The sequence below is a fragment of the Lissotriton vulgaris genome, unplaced genomic scaffold (genome assembly GCF_964263255.1).
Source record: "Lissotriton vulgaris unplaced genomic scaffold, aLisVul1.2 SCAFFOLD_2474, whole genome shotgun sequence".
Classification (NCBI taxonomy): domain Eukaryota; kingdom Metazoa; phylum Chordata; class Amphibia; order Caudata; family Salamandridae; genus Lissotriton; species Lissotriton vulgaris.
Genome location: NW_028247107.1, coordinates 185,940 through 206,129, shown reverse-complemented (window position 1 = coordinate 206,129; position 20,190 = coordinate 185,940). Strand labels below are relative to the sequence as shown.

The 20,190-nt window shown below is 47.0% G+C and overlaps 1 protein-coding gene across 1 annotated transcript in view; it reads left to right on the top strand.

Moving 5' to 3' along the window:
• LOC147665635 (DDRGK domain-containing protein 1-like) overlaps positions 1-20,190 on the top strand; it is a 196,585-nt gene that overhangs the window by 20,208 nt on the left and 156,187 nt on the right. Inside the window, exon 2 of the mRNA XM_086949625.1 lies at positions 15,189-15,338. Coding sequence (XP_086805751.1) covers positions 15,189-15,338 — 150 coding nt within the window. The remainder of the gene's footprint in view (positions 1-15,188; positions 15,339-20,190) is intronic.

Genomic DNA, 20,190 nt, shown 5'->3' with positions numbered 1-20,190 from the left:
CCTGACCCTATCAAAGTATGTCCTGTGAAGCACATTATATTGGATCAGGCGGAGTCGGGACTTAATAGCCACTTCCCTTGGGTGCATAAGGATTAAGTCCCAGTCAATCTCCTCCAATGCACCCACGTCCTGTTCCCACGTGGCCCTGAGCTTCGCCAGATCCCCTAGCATGTTGTTTGTGAGTGTCTTGTATGTAAGTGATACAGCCTTGTTGGGTATCTGCTCCTGGAGTAGTCTGCCTTCCAGTGGTGCATATTCCGGGAGACCCTCTAAGGGTATAGCTTGTGCCCTCCACACGTGCCGCAGTCGGATGTATTTAAAAAACTGCGAGCAATGAAGCCCATACTCTGCTCTCAGGGTAGCGAACGATTTTAACTCCCCCCTGGCGATTACATCCCCCACCGTGGAGATCCCAATGTCGTCCCATTGCTTAAAGCCAGTAAGTTTACTCAGTTCGTGGAGCCACGCGCAATGCCAAAGTGGAGTTTGCCGGGTGGGCTTCCGTTCCCAGCCCGTGCGTCTCGTGGCCAGTCTCCAAGCCCGGAGCGTGATATTTGTGGCCGGGAGTAGGGATTTCCTTTGCCAGCCACCATACAGGTATGTGAGCAGATTATGCGGGGATAATTTGGCGCGTTCCAACACATACGTTGGGTGGCTCGCCGGGGCATGGAGCCAGTCGTTAATGGGGGATAGGTGCTCCGCCCAATAATAGGCCTCAAGGTTCGGAGGGAAATTCCACCGCTGTATTGGTGACGTTGGAGGGTGGCGAGCGCCACTCGTGGTTGCTTGCCCAGCCAAATGACGGACCTAAGGTCGGCATGTATTTTGCGCAAAAGGTCGCCCGGAATCGGGTAATGCTCGTTTTGCAGGGCATACAAGTATTTGGGCAGTACCACCATTTTATACATCGCTGCCCTGCCCTGCAGGGTCAAAGGAAGCTGGCGCCACCGTGACATATCACTCACGGAGTTCAAGAGTATTCTTTCCACGTTCTTGGAGTGCGACAAGTCCTTGTCCAGTGTGATGAATATCCCCAGATACTGGAAGCCCTCCGTAGACACCACCAGCCTCTCCGGGAGGGCGCCCTCACCCGTGGCACCCTTGGGGTCGAAAAGGACGGATTTGTGCCAATTTATTGCGTATCCGGAGTAGCCACCGTATCCGTCTATCTCCCGGAACAGTTCGGGCACAGTGGTTTGCGGGTCAGTAATATAGAGGAGGACATCATCGGCATAGAGGGACAGCTTTTCTTGTGTGTCGTCTGTGGGTGTAACCCGGAAGCCGGAGATCGTCTGATTTTGCCGTATCCTGGCCGCCAATACCTCGATCGTCAGGGTGAAGAGAAGAGGCAACAGGGGACATCCTTGTCTGGTGCCTCTCTGGATTGGGATTTCGCGGGAGAGTGCCCCGTTCACCCTAACCTTGGCCCTCGGGTTAGTATATAGCAGCTGCACCCAAGAGCAAAATTTGAGGCCAAAACCGAATTTTTGTAGGGTGGCTTCAAGGAATGGCCAGTGCACGGAGTCAAAGGCCTTTTCAGCATCTAAGGAAAGGAACCAGTGTGGCGGGTCCCTATCCTTTACTTCCTGCAGCCAGTTGTGTGTGCGACGGAGGTTGAATTTCGTGGCCCTGTCCGGCAAAAAGCCTGTTTGGTCCAGGTGTATCAGGTCTGGTAGAACTGCCCTAAGGCGGCGCGCCAGTATCGTGGCAAGGAGCTTCACCTCCGTGTTCAGTAGGGAGATGGGACGGTAGGAGGCACAGTCCCCCCGTGGCTTACCCTCTTTGAGGATATGGATTATGGTTGCCAAGGTGAGGTCGGGAGGCAGACCTCCCTCTGTGTATGCCTCAAGGAAGAGATTCCTCAGGTGTGGGGCCACAATGTCAGCCGTGCACTTAAAGAACTCCGGGGGAAAGCCATTCGGCCCCGGGACCTTGCCCGGCTTTAGTCCGGTGATGGCATTTTTAACTTCCTCTAGAGAGATTTCGGCTTCTAGTTGGGGTAGGGCCTCTTCGTCCACTTTGGGGAGGTCCACCTGTGACATGTAGAGGAGTGAGTCCTCACATGAGCCTAATCGTCTGGCCCTGTAGAAGCGCTCATAGTATGCTGCAAATGTGTCTGCAATATGCGGATCTGAGCGTACAACCCTCCCCTGGTCGTCAGTGACTTCATCCACCCACCTCGCCAACCGCTCCCTGCGACTAAGCCAGGCTAAGAGTTTACCGGATTTATCCCCCACGTCGTAGAGACGGTGAGGGTAGCCAGGTTTTGTGTTCTCGCCTCATCCGACACCAATTTCGGTACCGCCTCTGATTATCCAACAACTTACGCAAGGTCGTTGTCCATTTAGTACGTAGGTGTTCCTGCTCCAGTTCTACAATAGTGCGCTCTACAGTCCCCACTTCTTCCACTAGCCTCTTCCGCTCCTCCCCCAATCTGCCACTTATCCTATCTCTCAGCACCGGCTTCATCGCTTCCCACAGGGTCACCGCCGAGTCCACCGACCCCACATTTTCTGCCAGGTAGACCCGTGTGTCCGCCCTAACACCTTTAAGGATCATCTTGTTCGCCAAATCCCAGGTGGCGAGTCGCCACGTGGCCTCTCTCCTGCGCCCGGGCCGGCCCATTGACAGTAATAAGGGCGAGTGGTCTGACAGTCCCCTCGCCAAATATTCCGCCGTGTCCTCTGCGGCGAGTGCCTGTCGCGGCATAAAGATATAGTCCAGTCTTGAGAACACTTTGTGCGCTGCCGAGTAAAAGGAGTAGGCCACAGTCTGCGGGTGTAGCAGCCTCCAGATATCCGACAGGCCCATCTCAGACATCATTTGGGCCAGGGGAGTCTGGGTACCTCGATTGCTAACCACCCCGGATCTATCCATACCCCTGTCCATTACGTCGTTGAAATCACCCCCCACTATCTGTATTGTGTCGGAGGTGTCAAGGAGTATTCACGCAAGCAGCTTTAGCGCATTTGCCTGAAGTTTGGGCGGAGCATATATCGATACCAGAGTGTAGGTGCGCCTGCGCCATGTCCCCTGTACCCCCACGCATGTTCCCAGCGGGTCCCCCCACTTGCGTGTGATATGGAATGGGAAGGTGTTCTTGACAACAATCGCTACACCCCTGGAATCAGTAGTGTATCCCGCATGGCCCAGTACCTTATATCTACCTCTCGCTATGAATGCGCAGGCCGTGCCTCTCAAATGTGTCTCCTGCAGGAAGACGACGTCCGGGCCCACTCTCTTTAAAAAGTTGTTCACCAAACCACGCTTAATCTTATTCCCCAGACCGTTTACATTCCACGTCAGGACCTTCAGTGTTTCAGTGTTCATGGTTACAACAGTAGGACATGGGCACCCCAGGACGCGAGGTTAGGCTGGCGGGCAAGCACTCGCAACGGTAGAACCACAAAATACTCCAAACCTCATGACTGTAATCCCCCCGCATCTCCCCTTTCCCTCCCTTCCCCTCCAGAGACAACCAAACAGTGCAAACAACCCCAACCCCCCCCACCCCCACCCCACCTGCACCACCCGGCCATCCCGGCCATCCCGCCCGTGCAACCATCGACGGTTCAGAATACCAGGGAGCAAGGTCTGTCGCCCACCCTACAAACAGCCCCACCTAGGAGATACCTAGCTGTCCAGAGTCACGTTCTGAAGTGGTGTGTTCCCACCCCACAAAACAAGAAAACTGTACTTGTGTGTCCCTAGCAAAGAACTGCTAAAAGTGAATCTCAGGTCCGTAGCCCCTCAGGAGTGAGAGTCTTGCGTTTCAGGTTCAGTGCCTTCCGTGGTGCTCGGCTCACCCTGTTCCAGCTCTCGGATGGCCACAGCCAGAGGGTGAAGGGATGGCTCCGTGCGTTCTTCCATATCCGACGCGGCTGCGTCCTCTTCCTGATTCGTCCCGTTACCAGATCCAGAGAGCAGGCACCGGAATCTCGATCCCCGATCGGGGTCTCCGGCCGCATCGGCTGGGTCACAGCCTCGGCCCTCACCAGTTGCGCCCTGGCGTGGCGGATACGGGGTCCGTTGCGATTGCCTGTCTGCTCTTTGATGTCGTGATCGCTGTGACCTGTTCGGGCTACGCCTGAAGTTGGCCACCGCCAGTTCATCTCGGATCCTACGCCCTCCTCCTCCGACTCTCTCAACAGGGGTCGCTCCACCAGCCAGTGCCAGGCCTCCTCCGGGCGAGTGAAGAAGTGCGACTTGCCCTTGTACAGGACCTTTAGTTTTGCAGGAAAAAGGAGCATGTATGTAATGTTCAGAGCTCGTAGCTTAGCCTTCACAGTATCGTAGGAGCGCCTTTGCTTTTGCACATCCTGGCTATAGTCAGGGAAAATCATGACAACAGTGTTCTCAAACTTAAGTTCTCCCATTTTCCGGGCTTCCCTCAGGATGAGGTCTCTATCCGCGTAATTCAGAAATCTCGCTATGATCGGGCGAGGTCTCGCTCCTTCCGGTGGCCTGGCCAGAAGTGCCCTGTGTGCTCTCTCAATCACGAAGCAATTGGAAAAGTGGGCCTGTGGGAACATAGTCCTGAGCCACGAGTGAAGGAAGGCCGCGGTGTCGTTCTTCTCAATCCCTTCTCTCAGGCCCACGAAGCGCAGGTTGTTTCGGCGAGCCCTGTTCTCCGCATCGTCCACCCGCCACAGCAGCTGCCTATGCGAGGCCTGTAGTTCCGCCATATCTTTCTTGAGGGAGGAGACCGATTCCTCCGTTTCTGAGATCCTGGTCTCCGTTGCGCCCACTCGGTCCGACAGGTTCCTAAAGTCTTGGCAGAGCAGGAGAACTTCCGATCCCACCTCTCCAATCTTGGTTTCAAGGGCAGCTCTAGAGTCTTGGATATCAGTTCTTGAGGCCTGGATCGCCTCCAGGAGCATAGCGGTATCCGCGTGTGGTTCCCGGGCCCCTACGGTCGCATCTCTGTGAGTGCGTGTGGTGGTGAAGGTCTCAATGGATTCCTGCCTGGTGGACCGCGGCACTGGATCTCTCTTGCCCATATTGTCCACTCGGGGGTCTCCGACACCTGCAGTCAGAATGCAGGAGTGATGGGGCAGCACAAGGCCTGGGGTCGGCCACACGTCCTGTTCGATCCGCTCTGATGCCTCGGCACCACGCCTCGCGGCCCTCCACAGGGTAAGCACCGCTAGTCCACGTCCCCCTCCGAAGTAAGGCCTCCGATGGTCCCCCGAGCGCCTCAGGGGGGGAGGAGGGGGAACCGCAGACGACGGTCTGCAAGCCACCAAGGCAGGGCCCCTATCTAGCCGGCAGCCCCAGGTCCCACTCCGGGTCTCGTGTGCCCTTGTCTTCGTTTCCGCTGGCGGGGGGGGGGGGGGGGTCAGGTCAACCAATACGTCCAAGCCCCTCTGCAATCCCCGCAGAGCAACGTCGGGCCCCGGGCGTGGCCGCCCCGCACCGGTCTCACAGGCCGGGAACAGCACTCGGCAGCAGGCAGCCGCAAATCCAGCCCCCGGCTTCACAGGCCTCGGTCCGTTGCAGCCTCCGAGGGGCCGTCAGGGAAACGGGGGGGGGGGGCCTCCCCCCAGCAGATAGGAAGAGCTCAGGATCGTCTGCTCCCGCGCGGGTGGGGGAGCCCGCCACTCGCCGCTTCCAGTTGCCTCACCCTCGCTTCAGTCGAGGATCCCGCTGTTAACAGGCGCCGCCATCTTAGGTGCCTCGGGTCTCGGGGGAGAAACCATCGAGTATTTCCCCGAGCTGAAGGTCCGTGTAGATGCCTCACGCCTTACTCCACCTTCCCAGCCGATTTTCGGGAAGTTTTGCAGGCTATTAGATAGTTTGATCGCCGGATCTAGTGCAGTTTTGCCGGGAGCTACGCCGAGGCACGTCCTACTCAGCCATGCAGCTGGCCACGCCCCCCCAACTTATGATTTCTTAAACTCCCTCGGAGTGGTAAAAAGTAGACACATTTCTACCTCTTCGGTTCGAGGTTTCTGCCTGTTCCCAATTAAAAGTTAGCACTTATGAAGAGGAACACGACATCCCAATGTTATACTATGGGAGAGGCAGCCCTCATAGTAGTGAAAAACGAAATTGTGAGTTTTTCACTACCGGTCCATGTAAAACTTCAAAGTCCATGTCCAACCTTTTAATGACCGTGCACCCTTCCCTATGGGCTACCAAGGGTCTACCTTAGGGGTGACGTGAATGCAGTAAAAAAGGTGTTTATATCTTGGCAAGAGGGTTATTTTGCCAAGTGAATTAGACAGTTTAAAATTGAATTAAGGCTGCAATGGAACATGTTTTATGGGGCTACCTAATAAGTGCTACAGGCTCACTGGAAGCTTTTAGTTTACATGCCCTGTGTATATAGTATATCACTAACCTAGGGAGTTATAAGTAAGTTAAATATGCCACTCAGGTGTTAGGAAGAGCACAAGCACTTTAGCATTGGTTAGCAGTGGTGAAGTGCACAGAGTTCTAAGGCCAGCAAAAACAAATTCTGAAAAATAGGTAGGTGAAAGCAAAATGTTTGGGACGTAAGCACCCTAAGGCTAACCACGACGACTTTTGACTGTCATTCAGACTTTGTGCGTCTTGGCACTATTCAAACTTAAAACTTTAAAACTCCATATCTCTAGCTCATCTTATTAGATGTTTGTCACTTTGGTGGTGTTTTGTTTATTACATGTTACTCTACTTAGGGATTTTTATAGTTTTGTTGTGTTTCATTTGGACTTAATTTCTGTTTTGTAACAGCATAAATACTTTACACATTGCCCTATGTTAAGCTTGTCTGTTCAGTGCCATTGCTAAAAGGGGGTTCAGCTCCGATTTATTTAGTGACTTCGAGGGTTTACCATGACCAGTGTTATGATTAATCATTTAGGTGGGTATTCACGTACCCCAAATAATTTTAGAAGACTCTATGAATGAGGCAAAGTGCATTAAAATGAATTCCTTGTGTCCCTGGCAGCCAGTAGAGAGAGCGGTGGGTATCGCATGAATCTGTTCTGTACAATTGTATCATCCATCCGGATATGCACACCTGCATCAGGCGTCCCATCCATAACACTAAACTCATCCATGCCTGGGACTGGTTGACCTTTTCCTACATGAAAGGGTGGTACAAGTTTAAGACAAAACACCATAATATCTCAAGGCAGTTGAGTATTCATGTTTGATTTTTTTAATGAAATGACTGCGATTTAGTAACTCTCAAACCTTAACACTGCAGTACAACTGAGCACATAAGGACATTCTTATGCCACCATTGCGGCCGTAAAGGTCACTAATACAATATCATTTGAATGTAATGTAATGAAAGGAATGTAATACTTAACATACTTGATTCCATATAACATTGTTAGCTGCTATTAGAAGCCAGCCTTACTGCTTTTATATTTGTTTTTAACCCAGGTCCTCTAATTGCTTTGTGCACAGCGCCGTATGTTTTAACTGCCTATTGCTCTGCAATTGTTCCGCACGACGGATATCTTGCATGCAATTTGTATTCTGTAACTTTCAGGGAACGGTGACATAGGGGGCATTTGGAGCTCTCACCTTAGTTTTAAACCTCGTGCTTTTGCTTCTGCTCCCCGGTCCACCACAGCTTCGGAGGATTGAGTGGAGGGAGCGCTGATTCAACATTTCTCCCCTACTTCCGGTGGGACAGTAACGGGCGCCATCTTGCGAAGCAGACGGTCTAGTCTCTCGCTAGATCGCCCGCACCATTCTATGAATGGCGCGGGCGCGCCAGCGGCGCTCCAAAGGCAAGCCCATCTGCGCCGACACATGGCTAGCGCCAGCCACGCTGCCGGTTTCCAACTAGGAAAAGTATTCACACCGAATCACCTGAGGGATTTGAACCCCAATAAGCAGTGTGAACATTACTTAGAAGTTAATACAATCAGAGGCCCGATTATGTGTTGGAAATGTCAGGTACAGATACCTTTTAACGTGACTTGTCAGACAAGGGAGGAAGCAAAAGGAGCCTGCCATCAGGCGTCCATTTGGTTGGGCTTAGTTAATGCACGCTCTCCAGTCAGACAGGCCTTAGACATCAAAGAGCTAATCATGGATACTGATTTAGACTTCTTATGTATCACAGAAACTTGGCTAAAGGAGGACTGTAATCCGGATATTGCGGCTGCCTGCCCCCTAACTTCACCATGTGTAGGAAAGATAGAGAGGATGGCAGAGGGGGGGAGTAGCCATTATACACAGAGAGACCTAACAATGGAAGACCTTTACTTTACATGGCCTAAAGAGAGCAGAAATTATGGGCTTCTGCTGTGCCATAAATGACTCCTTCTCCTTTTCTGGGGTTTTGATATATCGCCCCCAGGCAATAGTAATACTTTCCTGGATTCATTAGGGGATGCTCCCAGCCAAGCGCTGCTCAGATATTCAAACCTCTTACTGCTCGGAGATATCAATTTACATCTGGAGTGTAGTAATAGCCCGGAAGTTACTTCCAGTCACCCCACTGGGCATGAAACAAGTTGTCAAGGGATCAACACATAGAGCAGGACACACGTTGGATGCTGTTTGCACCAACCTTACTTCAATTCAGATAGAATCCCAAATCCTGCAGGTTCTGTCTGACCACTGCTTTATTCTTCTGTCCATTCCTATACCCAATAGGGCCATGTAGCCACGAATAGTAACACAGGGGCACCGAGGCGGAAATGGCATCTATTAGCCACCAATCCCTCCTTACCTATAATTCCCCAAGACATGGTTCCAACATTGACTGGTGAACCTGGAGAGGATTCTCGCCGGTTTCATAGCTGGATAATGTCTATAGGTGAGGAATTAGCTCCCTCAAGGCGCTCTGCCAGGAGGAGCAAAAGAAAAATTTTAAAAATTCAAAAATTCATAATGATCCATGGTTTTCTAAAGAGTTGGAGGGACTTCATTTACACTGTAAACAACTTGAACGCAGCTGGAGTAGGGGATATGAAGCATCCAATTTGCAGATTTTCAAAACTTTTAGGAAGCAATATTACTCAGCTATTAAATTAGCCAAAAAAAGAGTATTTTAATAATAGAATAACTATGGCAAAGCATAACCAAAAAGAAATTTTCAAAATTGTAAAATCCTTTACAGATCCTAAAGCCTTACATTTAAAATTCCCCCTTCCCTAAAGCTGTGCAATGAAATCGCATTATACTTCAAAGATGAGATTAAGAACATCCAAAAGGATTTTGGGATTCATAGCCCTCTGGATCATATTATTTAAAAAGGAGCCAGATTATAGGGAGGACAGACCTGTTCATTGGACGCATGCCCCCCGATATTATTACATCGTATTATTGATATAGTGAATCCCGTAATCAATAATATTCTGAATTCCTCTTTATCTACCAGCATAGTGCCGGACAAATGGAAATTCGCCATTGTGAAGCCACTCAAGAAAAAACTAAATGTAGACTCCTCTAACCTCTCTAATTACAGGCCCATATCCCTGTTACTGATCTTAGGTAAGATCACAGATAGAATAGTTTATAAAGAACTTTCCAGCTTCTCGGAGTCAGCTCTGATCTTTCATCCCCGCCAATCTGGGTTTCGCCCAAAACATTCTACGGAATCTGCGCTATTGGAGATGTCAGAGACCCTGAAATGTATTACTGGCAACGGAAAGAAGGCAGTCCTGATCCTTTTGGATCTGTCTGCCGCATTTGATACCATCTCACACAACATCTTGCTAGCCAGATTGAGATTTTGTGGTATTTCTAATTCTGCACTGGCATGGATTACATCCTTCCTGTCGAATAGGAAGCAGGTTGTCTCTCTGGGATCCTTTCTCTCGTCTGAATGCACCGTCACCACGGGTGTCCCACAGGGGGCTTCTCTCAGTCCACTCCTCTTTAATATATATATATATGGTCCCACTTATCTCGCTGATCTCGGCTTTGGGATCGAAACTACATTTTACGCTGATGACACTCAGCTGATCCTGTCATTGGAAAAGAACTCTACGGAAGCCAAAGAAAATTTCAAAGCCTGTCTTACGGCAGTCATCAAATAGATGAAAAACGACCATCTCCGCTGTAATACTGATAAGACGGAAATGGTATTGATTGGAAAAAAGAATCCTTTCCAACCAAAGGACTGGTGGCCTGAGGACACTGTAGCCCCCCATCAACAGTGGAGGTTGCAAAAAGTCTGGGAGTGTGGTTTGACTCTTCCCTCTTTTAAACCCCATATCCTAAAGGTAACAGGGACTTGTTTTGGCCTTATTAAAACTCAGAAAAAATTATTTGACCTGATTCCGCTTGCCGCAAGGAAAACAGTGGCAGTGGCTCTTATAATCTCGCGACTGGACTACTGTAATAGCCTTCTGGCAAGGACTAACAAAGCTACCCTGAGGAGACTAAAGGTAGTACAGCACACAGCAGCCAGATTGGTCCTAGGGCTCCCTCGCAGAGCGTCTGCCTCTGCTGGCCTGAAGAGCCTTCACTGGCTCCCGGTTCATAAAAGAATTTTGTTTAAACTACTATTGACGACCTTCAGAGCAATTCGCCGGCTGGACCCTGTATACCTTTCAACAAGATTTAAGTCATACACGACAATGAGGACACTTAGATCTAGTGCTGCAAACCTGTTTAAACGGCCAGGCTTCAAACTGATAACCAGAGGAGGGAAATCTGCCACGGTCTTAGGGGCAAAAAACCCTAAATTGTAATATTGCCAAGACAGCAGAACGTACTAGAGGCATGAAATGCACAGTCCCATTCAGCAGACACACAGTCGGGGCTCACTGAGATTGTATGGTTGCTTTTCAGTAGCACTATTCACACTCACAATACCCTGCCATCTGGAACTCGGTTCAAACACATGGATCCTGATTGTGGTGCAGCGGGTTATGGGGGGTAAAAGACTACACACAATCGATGCTTTTGTTCCCATGCGTGTCCAGTTACAAGTTATTTGTTTTAGAATGGAGAATAACATGCAGAGGCCGTTTTGCTGATAAAAATCCACATGATGGCCTTCTCTCCCCCCATTCTTTGTGGAATGATAGGCTCTCTTTGGGTCCCCTTTACCACTTGCAGGTAGTGACATCACTACGGATTGGGTGTGGAGCAGGGCTTCTGGAGCAGATTAGCCTGTTGTCAGGCCCAGGGAAGCCTTCCTTGTTCTCACTGTGCCGTTAGAGGGGTGTCAGCTGGGTGCCTGGGTTCGTTCACGCAGCCCTTGCCCAATCTGTACTTGATTGTACTGATCTGCTTTTCCAGGCTGGCAAATTTGGTCCAGGTGTTCCCGAACCCAGATCCAGCTGCGGGAACACTAGACAGACCTCTTCTGATCAGGCAGAGATGTATCCTGCCTTAGAAGAACTATTCTTAATCTTCTGAAAAACATGGTCCAAACGTCTGTATTTCTTTGTTGTTCTCTTGCTTATACTCTTTCTGGGTGTGATCGAGGTACATTTAGAAGTAAGCCATTTGACGAAGTTCCCTGTGGTTTGCCACGTGACACCAGTCACCAAGAAGAATCCAGTTTACCCATTCTTTGTTTTGCCTGTGGTTTGGAAGGAAGTAATACGATGCCTGAAGGAGCCACCCTAGAAAAACTCGTTCTCCTACTACTACCAGTTTTGGGTCTCTACCACCCCTAGCTCCATCTTGAAAACGGATTTACTCATGCTTCTGACAGAAATAAAATTAAGTCCGTTTTTAGGGTTGAAAATTCCCTGCAAATGCCTTGTGATCACCACAAATCTCGAGTTTGTGGGCATTTTCCTGATTTGGAAAGTTTCTCCACCATTGACAGGACGTTCGCCTACAACGCAGCCAAGCTGTGGAACTCACTTCCGTTTCAACTCAGGTCTAATTCAAATCTCTCCACTTTTCGGAAACAGCTGAAGACCTTTCTGTTCAATGCTCCTGTCTAAACTCTCTTTGACTCTTAAGCAATTTCATATTCTGGCCGCTAGCGCTTGGACGCCCCAGGGCAGCAATCGCGCTTTACAAGTTGACATTTCATTTCATTTCATTTTATTGAGCCCCAAAGAAATCCCCAATGGGATTTCCTCACATGAACTTATTTTAAAGATGAGCAAGTCTATTTACGAGTGCCAGTTGACGCTCTGAATCTGAGGTTATTTTACACTCTTAAAAGTGCTACTTGGTCGGTAGCTTTGTATTTCGAGCCCTAGATGTTCAACGTTTTAAGAGAACAAGCAGCAAAAAACCCCACCCAGTGAATCACAAAGTGCGCCGATTCCATCACCCCCGTCAAGACAACCAAGGCCAAACGAAGCAAAAGAGCAAGCTGGTTCTCGGAGGAACTGCATTCCAACAAGGCCTTGCTTTGTAACGACTCATGGTGGCCCGCGGAGATCGCTACATCCCCCAACCCAACAGACCACGCCATCAACCTCAGCATCATCCTGAACAACAAGCTTTCCTTGCAGAAACAAGTCAACACAGTCTCTTCCTCCTACTTTCACATCCTTCTCATGCTCAGCAAGATCTTCAGGTGGCTCCCACTCAACACCAGGAGGACGGTGACGCAGGCCCTCATCACCAGCAGGTTGTCTACTTCGGAATCCCTGCATGCCTCCTGAAGAGACTCCAAACAATACAGAACTCAGCGGCAAGGCTCATTCTCGACCTCCCAAGAAGAACCCACATCACACCCCATCTCAAGAAACTACACTGACTGCTGATTCAGAAGAGCTGCAGATTCAAGATGCTGATCCACACCAACAAGGCCCGGCACAACCAAGAGTCAGCATACATCAACAAATGCCTAACCTTCACCAATTGCCCAGACTCCTCCGTTCAGCCTCCCTCTCCATCGCAGACACCCCACGGATCCGGTGAGCCAACATCGGAGGACGCTCATTCTCGCACTTGGCAGCCATGGCTTGGCACAACCTCCTCCTGCACCTCCGGGCCGCACCGTCACTCCAGCAATTCAGACGAGAGCTGAAGACCTGGTTGTTTGATTAATCACGTCCTTGCAGCAGCGAACAGCTCCAGCCCCTCAACACATGGCTATTTAATGAAGGAAAACTGCCCTCTAAAACATACACCGAGTCGGTTAAATATTGCTCCTTATTTTAGTTTGGATGATACAATGGCAGCTATAGATGCAGTCAAAATAGGAAAAGCCCCTGGTTCCGATAAGATACCCGGTGACCTACTAAAACCTGATAAAACAGTATGAGCACCATACGTAAATCTCTTATATAGTGCTGTGGCTGCAGAAACCCCTATACCGGGGTCTTGGGAAGGGGCAGAAATAATCCCAATTTTTAAAAAGGGCAAACGACAAGATCCTGCCAATTATAGGCCTAGAAGTCTAATAGATACCTTACAAAAGGTATATGCAAACAGATTCTATTTAAGCTCAATAACTGAATAGAAGAAAATAACATTCTAGCACAGTATCAAGCCAGGTTCAGAGTGAGAACAAGCACAATAGATCAGCAACTGGCCAAGTCACTGTATATGAAGTTTCGCTGTGAGGTCTTACAGGTCAATTGCAACACAGCTAAATGGCAACTTAACAACAGTGATGATTGAGAGGCCTCTTGTCGTCTATGCCCACTCAATGCAGTAGAAAATAACTCCCATATATTATTCTTTTGCCCAGCATACGCCATCCCAAGGAAAACATTGATTAAACCCATCTGTCGAACTTTGGGAATCAGGTCACACTCAGAATTTTTAATACAGATGCATCTCAGAAAATTGTTTTTAGTATAAGTAGATATTTATTAGCTGTTTATTTTGTACATAAGGGAAAAGGCATGACATTTTAGTTACCAGATGTCACATTAAGTCTTAAATACTATATGTTTTAAAATGATATATTGCGCCAGTATATACAAGCACTTTATTGCATTTGCACTTTCTCAACTTTTGCCTGGAAATAGCATTCCGTCCACGACCCAGCAATGTAACGGCAATAGAATCAGAATTCATGTCTTTTACTTAGAATCGATGTTTTTGTGATGTATTTTAAAACAAGCTATGTGTACAGGATTGTCACTGGAGAGATGTGGGAATTTTTATTATTGTATTGCATATGAATGAATTGTACAAATTTGCATCTTTATGGGTTTTTAAAACCGAATAAAGATTAAATGACGAAGTGCAGAGTCATTTAAGCCAAATAAGCAAGAGGGCTCAGCGAGTAAACACATGGCTCTGACCTTTGCAAGGATCTGGAGAGCACAAGTTCGCATTTGGAAAAAAACACTCTGAATACCATCCTCCCAAGACTCCTCACAATGACAGAATGGAGTTATGAATTCCTCAATCTATAGCCTCTCAGTTTTGGTTTTGGTTGTACATTGATCCAGCTTCTCCCCTTGTTGATTGATGCGGTAAAGCTTCTGCGATGCAGTACATTTAACAGATCAGTTGTGTTTGAGTATGCCAGTATGTGCTCGCGCTCTGACACAGTTTGAAAACACACCATTACCCTGGAATATCTTGTGTCTAGTTAATTGTGTATTTTCTAGTAATCCTAGCCCAGTCTCCTCCCCTTGCTTCCAGCTTTAGCTGATGCGTACAACTCAGATCTAAAATTCACGCCCTACCGCTTTTCAAATCTACCTGCTGCCACTGTAGGCTAAGGATTAACCCTGGGTGAAGTACTACGCTACGCTCGCGTAGTTTCGCTACTTCGCACTACGCGAATTGCACGTAGTACAGTGCAAACACGTGTAGCGGTCATTTTTTGCTTGCTCGAGGTCCTCAACGTCAAGTTGGCAACCGCGCGCGAGGAATATGACATCGTGGCGAGACTTTTTTCTCATTCGTGATCAGCAACATCAAGTTGCCAATCACGAATGTGGAAAATAAACCTCCCGGCGAGATTCTCAACGCGGGGAGGTCAGGTTTCTCATTGTGAGTGATTGAGTTTTCTCGTGACCGCTCGCAATGAGAAACTACCAGTCCCCGTTGAGAAAGCTGCCGCTCGAGTAGAATTCTACTCGAACGGCAGAAAACGACCGCTTGCACTGTACACTGGACAAGCATCCGGCACTGTGCAATCAGTGCGAACAGCATTTTGCACAGTGCACTACGCAGTTCGCGTAGCTCGCGTAGTGCACTTAGCGTAGTTACGCGTAGCGTTACTACACGAACTAGGCCCAGGGTTACTAAGGATGGGGAATGGTACACTTGTCGGCACCCTGTGGATTCTGTGCTTTTGATCTGTGATTGAGTCTGTGTTCAGTAAATGGCTTTATGCTCCACTTTAGATGAGCAGGAACGGCCGCAGAATGCGGCTGCACCTGTGGCGAGGCCTCGGCCGCAAGTCGAAGACCGCGGAGAAGGGATGCCCAGGCGCCGGAACATGAACCGCGTCATCGCCCGGAGACGGGCTCAGCAGGTGGAGGAAGACGACGAAGGTGTGTATATAAGTACAGTTAAAACAAAATCTACTGAGACCTCTCTCCTGTTGCATGCTGTATGCTTCAGATAGGACGTCAGATCCAAACTGGGGTATTAATAAATGAACAAACATATTAATGATTTCATTGGAAGTTCACTGGTACGGATGTTGCTACTGCCTTGTATAATTGATTAAATGTGTTTTCTCACAGCACGAATCAGAATAATGTTTTTTTACCACAGTGTTTCCATTTCTTTTACTGAAACATATGCCACTGTCGACAGAATAAAATGTGTATTTAATTGAAACGCACTGTTCTCGTATGCATGTTAAGTACCATACCACCACGCCCGGCTGTACTTAGACGCGCACAAACTCTCCTCCATTTGACACTCACCGTAATGTTGCTTCGTTTTATGAACACTAGATGGCGGTCAAGTACAGATTCTGTCTGCGGCTTAAAGCAAAAAATCGCGTTGACAGAATTCAACCCAATTTTGAGGGAAAAATTGAGCTTTCCAGGCCCCCTCGTTGTTCAGACAAGTCTTTTGGCGTGTAATCTAGCGACTAACCCATGCAAGCAAGATACGCAGGTGTGGAAAACGGCACCTTTTGTCAATAAAACGTGGATGAGTTAATCGCACATTTTGATAGGAATGTGATGGGTTACTTACTGGAGCGTAGCCAGGCCAGTGCCGAGGTGTTTAACACGCTGTGGCACAAAACGGGAAGATGTTATCCGTGCTTTTTAGTGTAAGATTTGAGAGAACAACTACCCTAAAACAATGTACCTCGAGAAGGCGATAACCGGTACCTCGGGGACAGTACCTAAAAATACCAGGCCACATGCAGCAAGACGCATGCATATATCCACTCCATCATCTGAGCCCTCACCAGGCTTGTGCAACCATGGGGTCCTCGCCTCGTTTAGGGTTTTTTTTGTATCTGGTGCGCTCTTTGGGCTGACTTTTGCATCATCCTCCTGTTTTCTGGATTAGTAGTCTCATTCCTATTTTTCTCTGGGGCTCGTGATAAGGCAGTAAAGCGAGTTAGTCACCCACCACCTTCCACTTACTGCGAGCTTGTTACTACTGGGCCTGGTTTGCGGTACTGGGGTCAATTACTAAAAAAAGTTGCTTTCTCATAATTGACTGTCCAGTTTGTTCCCCCTAAAGTATGCTTAACTTTTTTTTTTCATAAATATTATTTTTGAATGATAATTTTTTTGTATTACCAAATTCTAGCAAGAAACGCGCCAGCTGAAGGTGCCTCATAAAGGGCCAGATTGAAACAGGTTAATGCTTTTTTTTTAGTGATTAGCAATATATTTTCATCTTACAGTATTTGAAGGTTAAATACAAGAGTAAGTAAGTAAATATTCCATAAATAGTTAATACAAATTTGTCAATAAATACTGATAATATTCAAGAGCAGTTAGGCTGATAAGATCAATAAACAGCCTTCAGATAGCTACAACGTAATAATAACATTATTTTTTGCAATCATCAGATTTTTGCAAGAACCAGTCTTTGCCTAACCCTCATTAAAGTGTAAACTTATAATCACACTCAATTGCCTGGGTTCAAGTCCCTCCGTTCCCACAGTTTAGCATTTTGGGCCAGATGTACTACCCATTTTTGCATGCGCAAACGAGTTAGTGACTTGTTTGCCCATGCAAAAACAAATAGGGCCAAGTACAATTCCTATTTAGCGTATCATAATTTTTTTACGACTCACTAAATAGGAATTGCGACTTGCTATAAGGAAGGGGTGTTTCAAGGGCGTACCTTCCTAATAGGGACTCTCTACCCCATGTATGAATGTTTTGTGATCGCAATTGTGGTTGCAAAACACTCACAATTTACTGCCCTCTTCAAGAGGGTGGTAATGCACTCGCAAATGGGAAGGGGACCCCCAAGGGACCCCTTCCCCTTAGCAAATGGAGGGTAAAATATGTTTTAGGCCCAGGCAGTGGTCCCCGGGACCACGAACTGCCCATAAAAAAATGAAACTAAAACGTTTAATTTTCTTTTTCTAAATGCATCCCATTTTCCTTTAAGGAAAACAGGCTGCATTAAAAATAAAAAATAAACTGCTTTATTTAAAAGCAGTCCTAGGTATGGAGGTCTGCTGAGACTTACAGGCCACCATCCCAGGGAGGGCCAGCCATTCCCAATGGGGTCGCAAATTGCGAGTGCCTCCTGAATATTGTATTATGAACTGATGGTTTTTGTTAAGGTCCTGTGGTGAGTTGGCCATTTTGTTGCACAGTGTCTTTAAGCAGTCGAAGAAGCCCTTAAAGACCGCATCATATTGTCACGGAGCAGGCATCCTCCTAATGCGTTTGTTAAACAAACAAATGATACCAATTATACACATACAATGCGGTCGGGGAATGCCCATGCCCGCCATTCTAGAAAATAAAGCGCAGTGTGCCTCGCTGCTTAAAAAACCCTACAACTATAAAAATAAAGTGTTTTGCGAGCCGTGCATGTTGTGCCTGCTTCAGCAAGACATTAACTAAATGGTGCTCACTAACTGTTAATGAAACCTAGAGAGTGAGGATACATGTAAGAGGGGCAGTCCTCATGAGAGATAAAAAAAGAAGAGAGGGAGGTACAAAGGATGGACTACTAAGCCTATTCACAAATCAAAAGCCACCATTTACAAAAGGACAGTAACAGGAGCCAATTGAAAAGATGGGTGGAGCTAAAAGACCATTCCTGAATACTGCATGTCTCAAAGAACAAGAAAGAGCTGCCTAAATGAGACCTAAAAACCCACCCACATACTGACCTGTCAGACCAGCCCTTCTGGCACTACCTGATTCCCTGATAGGCCAGTCAAACCCAGTAAGAGTCAAGATTTCTACAGTAATGATAAAATAAAATATATACATACATAGGGGGCTTTGAGTCAGTGCTTTTCATCCACTGGTCTGTTAAATTGTCACCCCTTTTTCTAACACCCTCCATACAATGCATTATGGGTCCGGCAACTTCAGCCACTGTCTCCCCTCGCTGTAAGTTACAGAATTTTGTCTAGGACTCCATACGAATGCCGGGTTGACAGGAGGCAAAGCCTCATGCGAAGACAGAAACACAGCATGTGTGACAAAAATGCACTGCTTCTTGTAGAGCAGCCCAGTGTCATTTCTATTTTCAATCCTGTTTCAACATTCCACATACTTGGTGTCGTACAGTATGAGCAGTCAGACCTCTTGTTCTTTCTTGTCTGTTTTTTTAAGGATGGTAAGGAGTACCATGTCTTTCGCTCTGTGTGCAAATCTGTATTAGAAATTTTTCATGTAACTTCCTGTTCCCTTTGCCCGCTCATTCACGGGTAACCTTCTTCATAGTATCCTTGAAGCAGAAGCACAACCCTAGGCTCGCTATAGCAGTTTCAGAGTCTATGTACCCCTTTCTGGTGGGCCATTCATATCTTATATTTATATTTACCGTTTTTTGTTAAATATATTGTATTGTAATTGCATTTATATAGAGCTTACTACCCCTGACGAGGCATCAAAGTACCTTTTCGGCGAGTAGCACGCTACTCCGGGATTCATAAAGAATTATTGGTGAAATAGTATAGTGAAATGTGAAATAAATTTGAGTGGTGGACATGTTGGTCTTTTATTTGGATTGAAAAGGATAGTGGAGGGATAGAAGAGGGAAGGATATAGAAATGTATTTATTTTTGTGTGTATTTGTCGAGCTCATAACAGTAGGGAGGAGGCTTGGGATGAGTAAAAGGGAGGTGGAGGGGGAAGGGCCAGGGGGAAGCGTATAGAAAGGTTTGTTTGGGAGATCGAATAGTAAAGAGGTATGAGATGATGCAAGGAGGGGTAGAATAGGGAACGGTCTAGAAAAGGTTATTTTGGTGATCATACTTGTGTTATGGGTTTTGGGATGAATGAGAGTGGAGGTAGAGGATATATTGATAGAGGTATAGGGTGAGAAATAGGGTAGTGCATCGGAGAGAGTAGTAGAATGAGGTTTGGGATGAGTCAGAGAGTTGAGGTAGAGGATATATTGAGAGCGGTAAAGGGCGAGAAATAGGGTAGTGCATTGGATATACTGAATTAGAAGAAAACGAATAAATATATAGATGCATAAGTACATGGAAGGTGTATATATATATATATATATATATATATATATATATATATATATATATATATATGTATAAGGAAGCTAGTATATGTAGATTAAAGATGCATTTCAAGTGTTGTACATTAAATGACTTTTGTTGTAATTCAATAGTGAAGCAATTTTAGATAAATAGTTATGATAAAAGATTTATGTATTTATGCAGTCACATACACACGTTAACATGGAAAAATGTAATTATCAGTAATATGTACATTTGATAAGCAGAACTAATGAATATATTTTTATAAACATAATTATAATACAAGTTTATACAAAAGCAATACACATATAGGTACATATCCATGGTGCAAATAAATGCTTATATACAGATGTATGTGCTGTATTTTTGTGGGGAAGAGCCAATTCTTGTACTTTTCTGAAGCTAAGGTGGTTATCTGTGGATCGTATGTTGGGGGGGGGGCGGGGGGGGGGGGGGATAAAGAGTTCCATAGTGTGGCTGCTTGAACAGAGAAGGATGTGCCACCCATGGTTTTTTCTTGTACGTTGGGATTTTGTTGGATGTGTTAGGTGATTTTTTTCCTGATGAAGAGCGTCGTTTTGTGGGTGATAGATAGCAGCTTGAACGTGGATCTTCTGACAACCGGTAATCAATGCAGGGCTTTCAAGGCACTGGAGATGTGGTCTTACAGCTTTATATGTAAGAGTAGTCTGGCAGCCAAGTTCTGAATCAGTTGTAGTCATTTCATAGACATT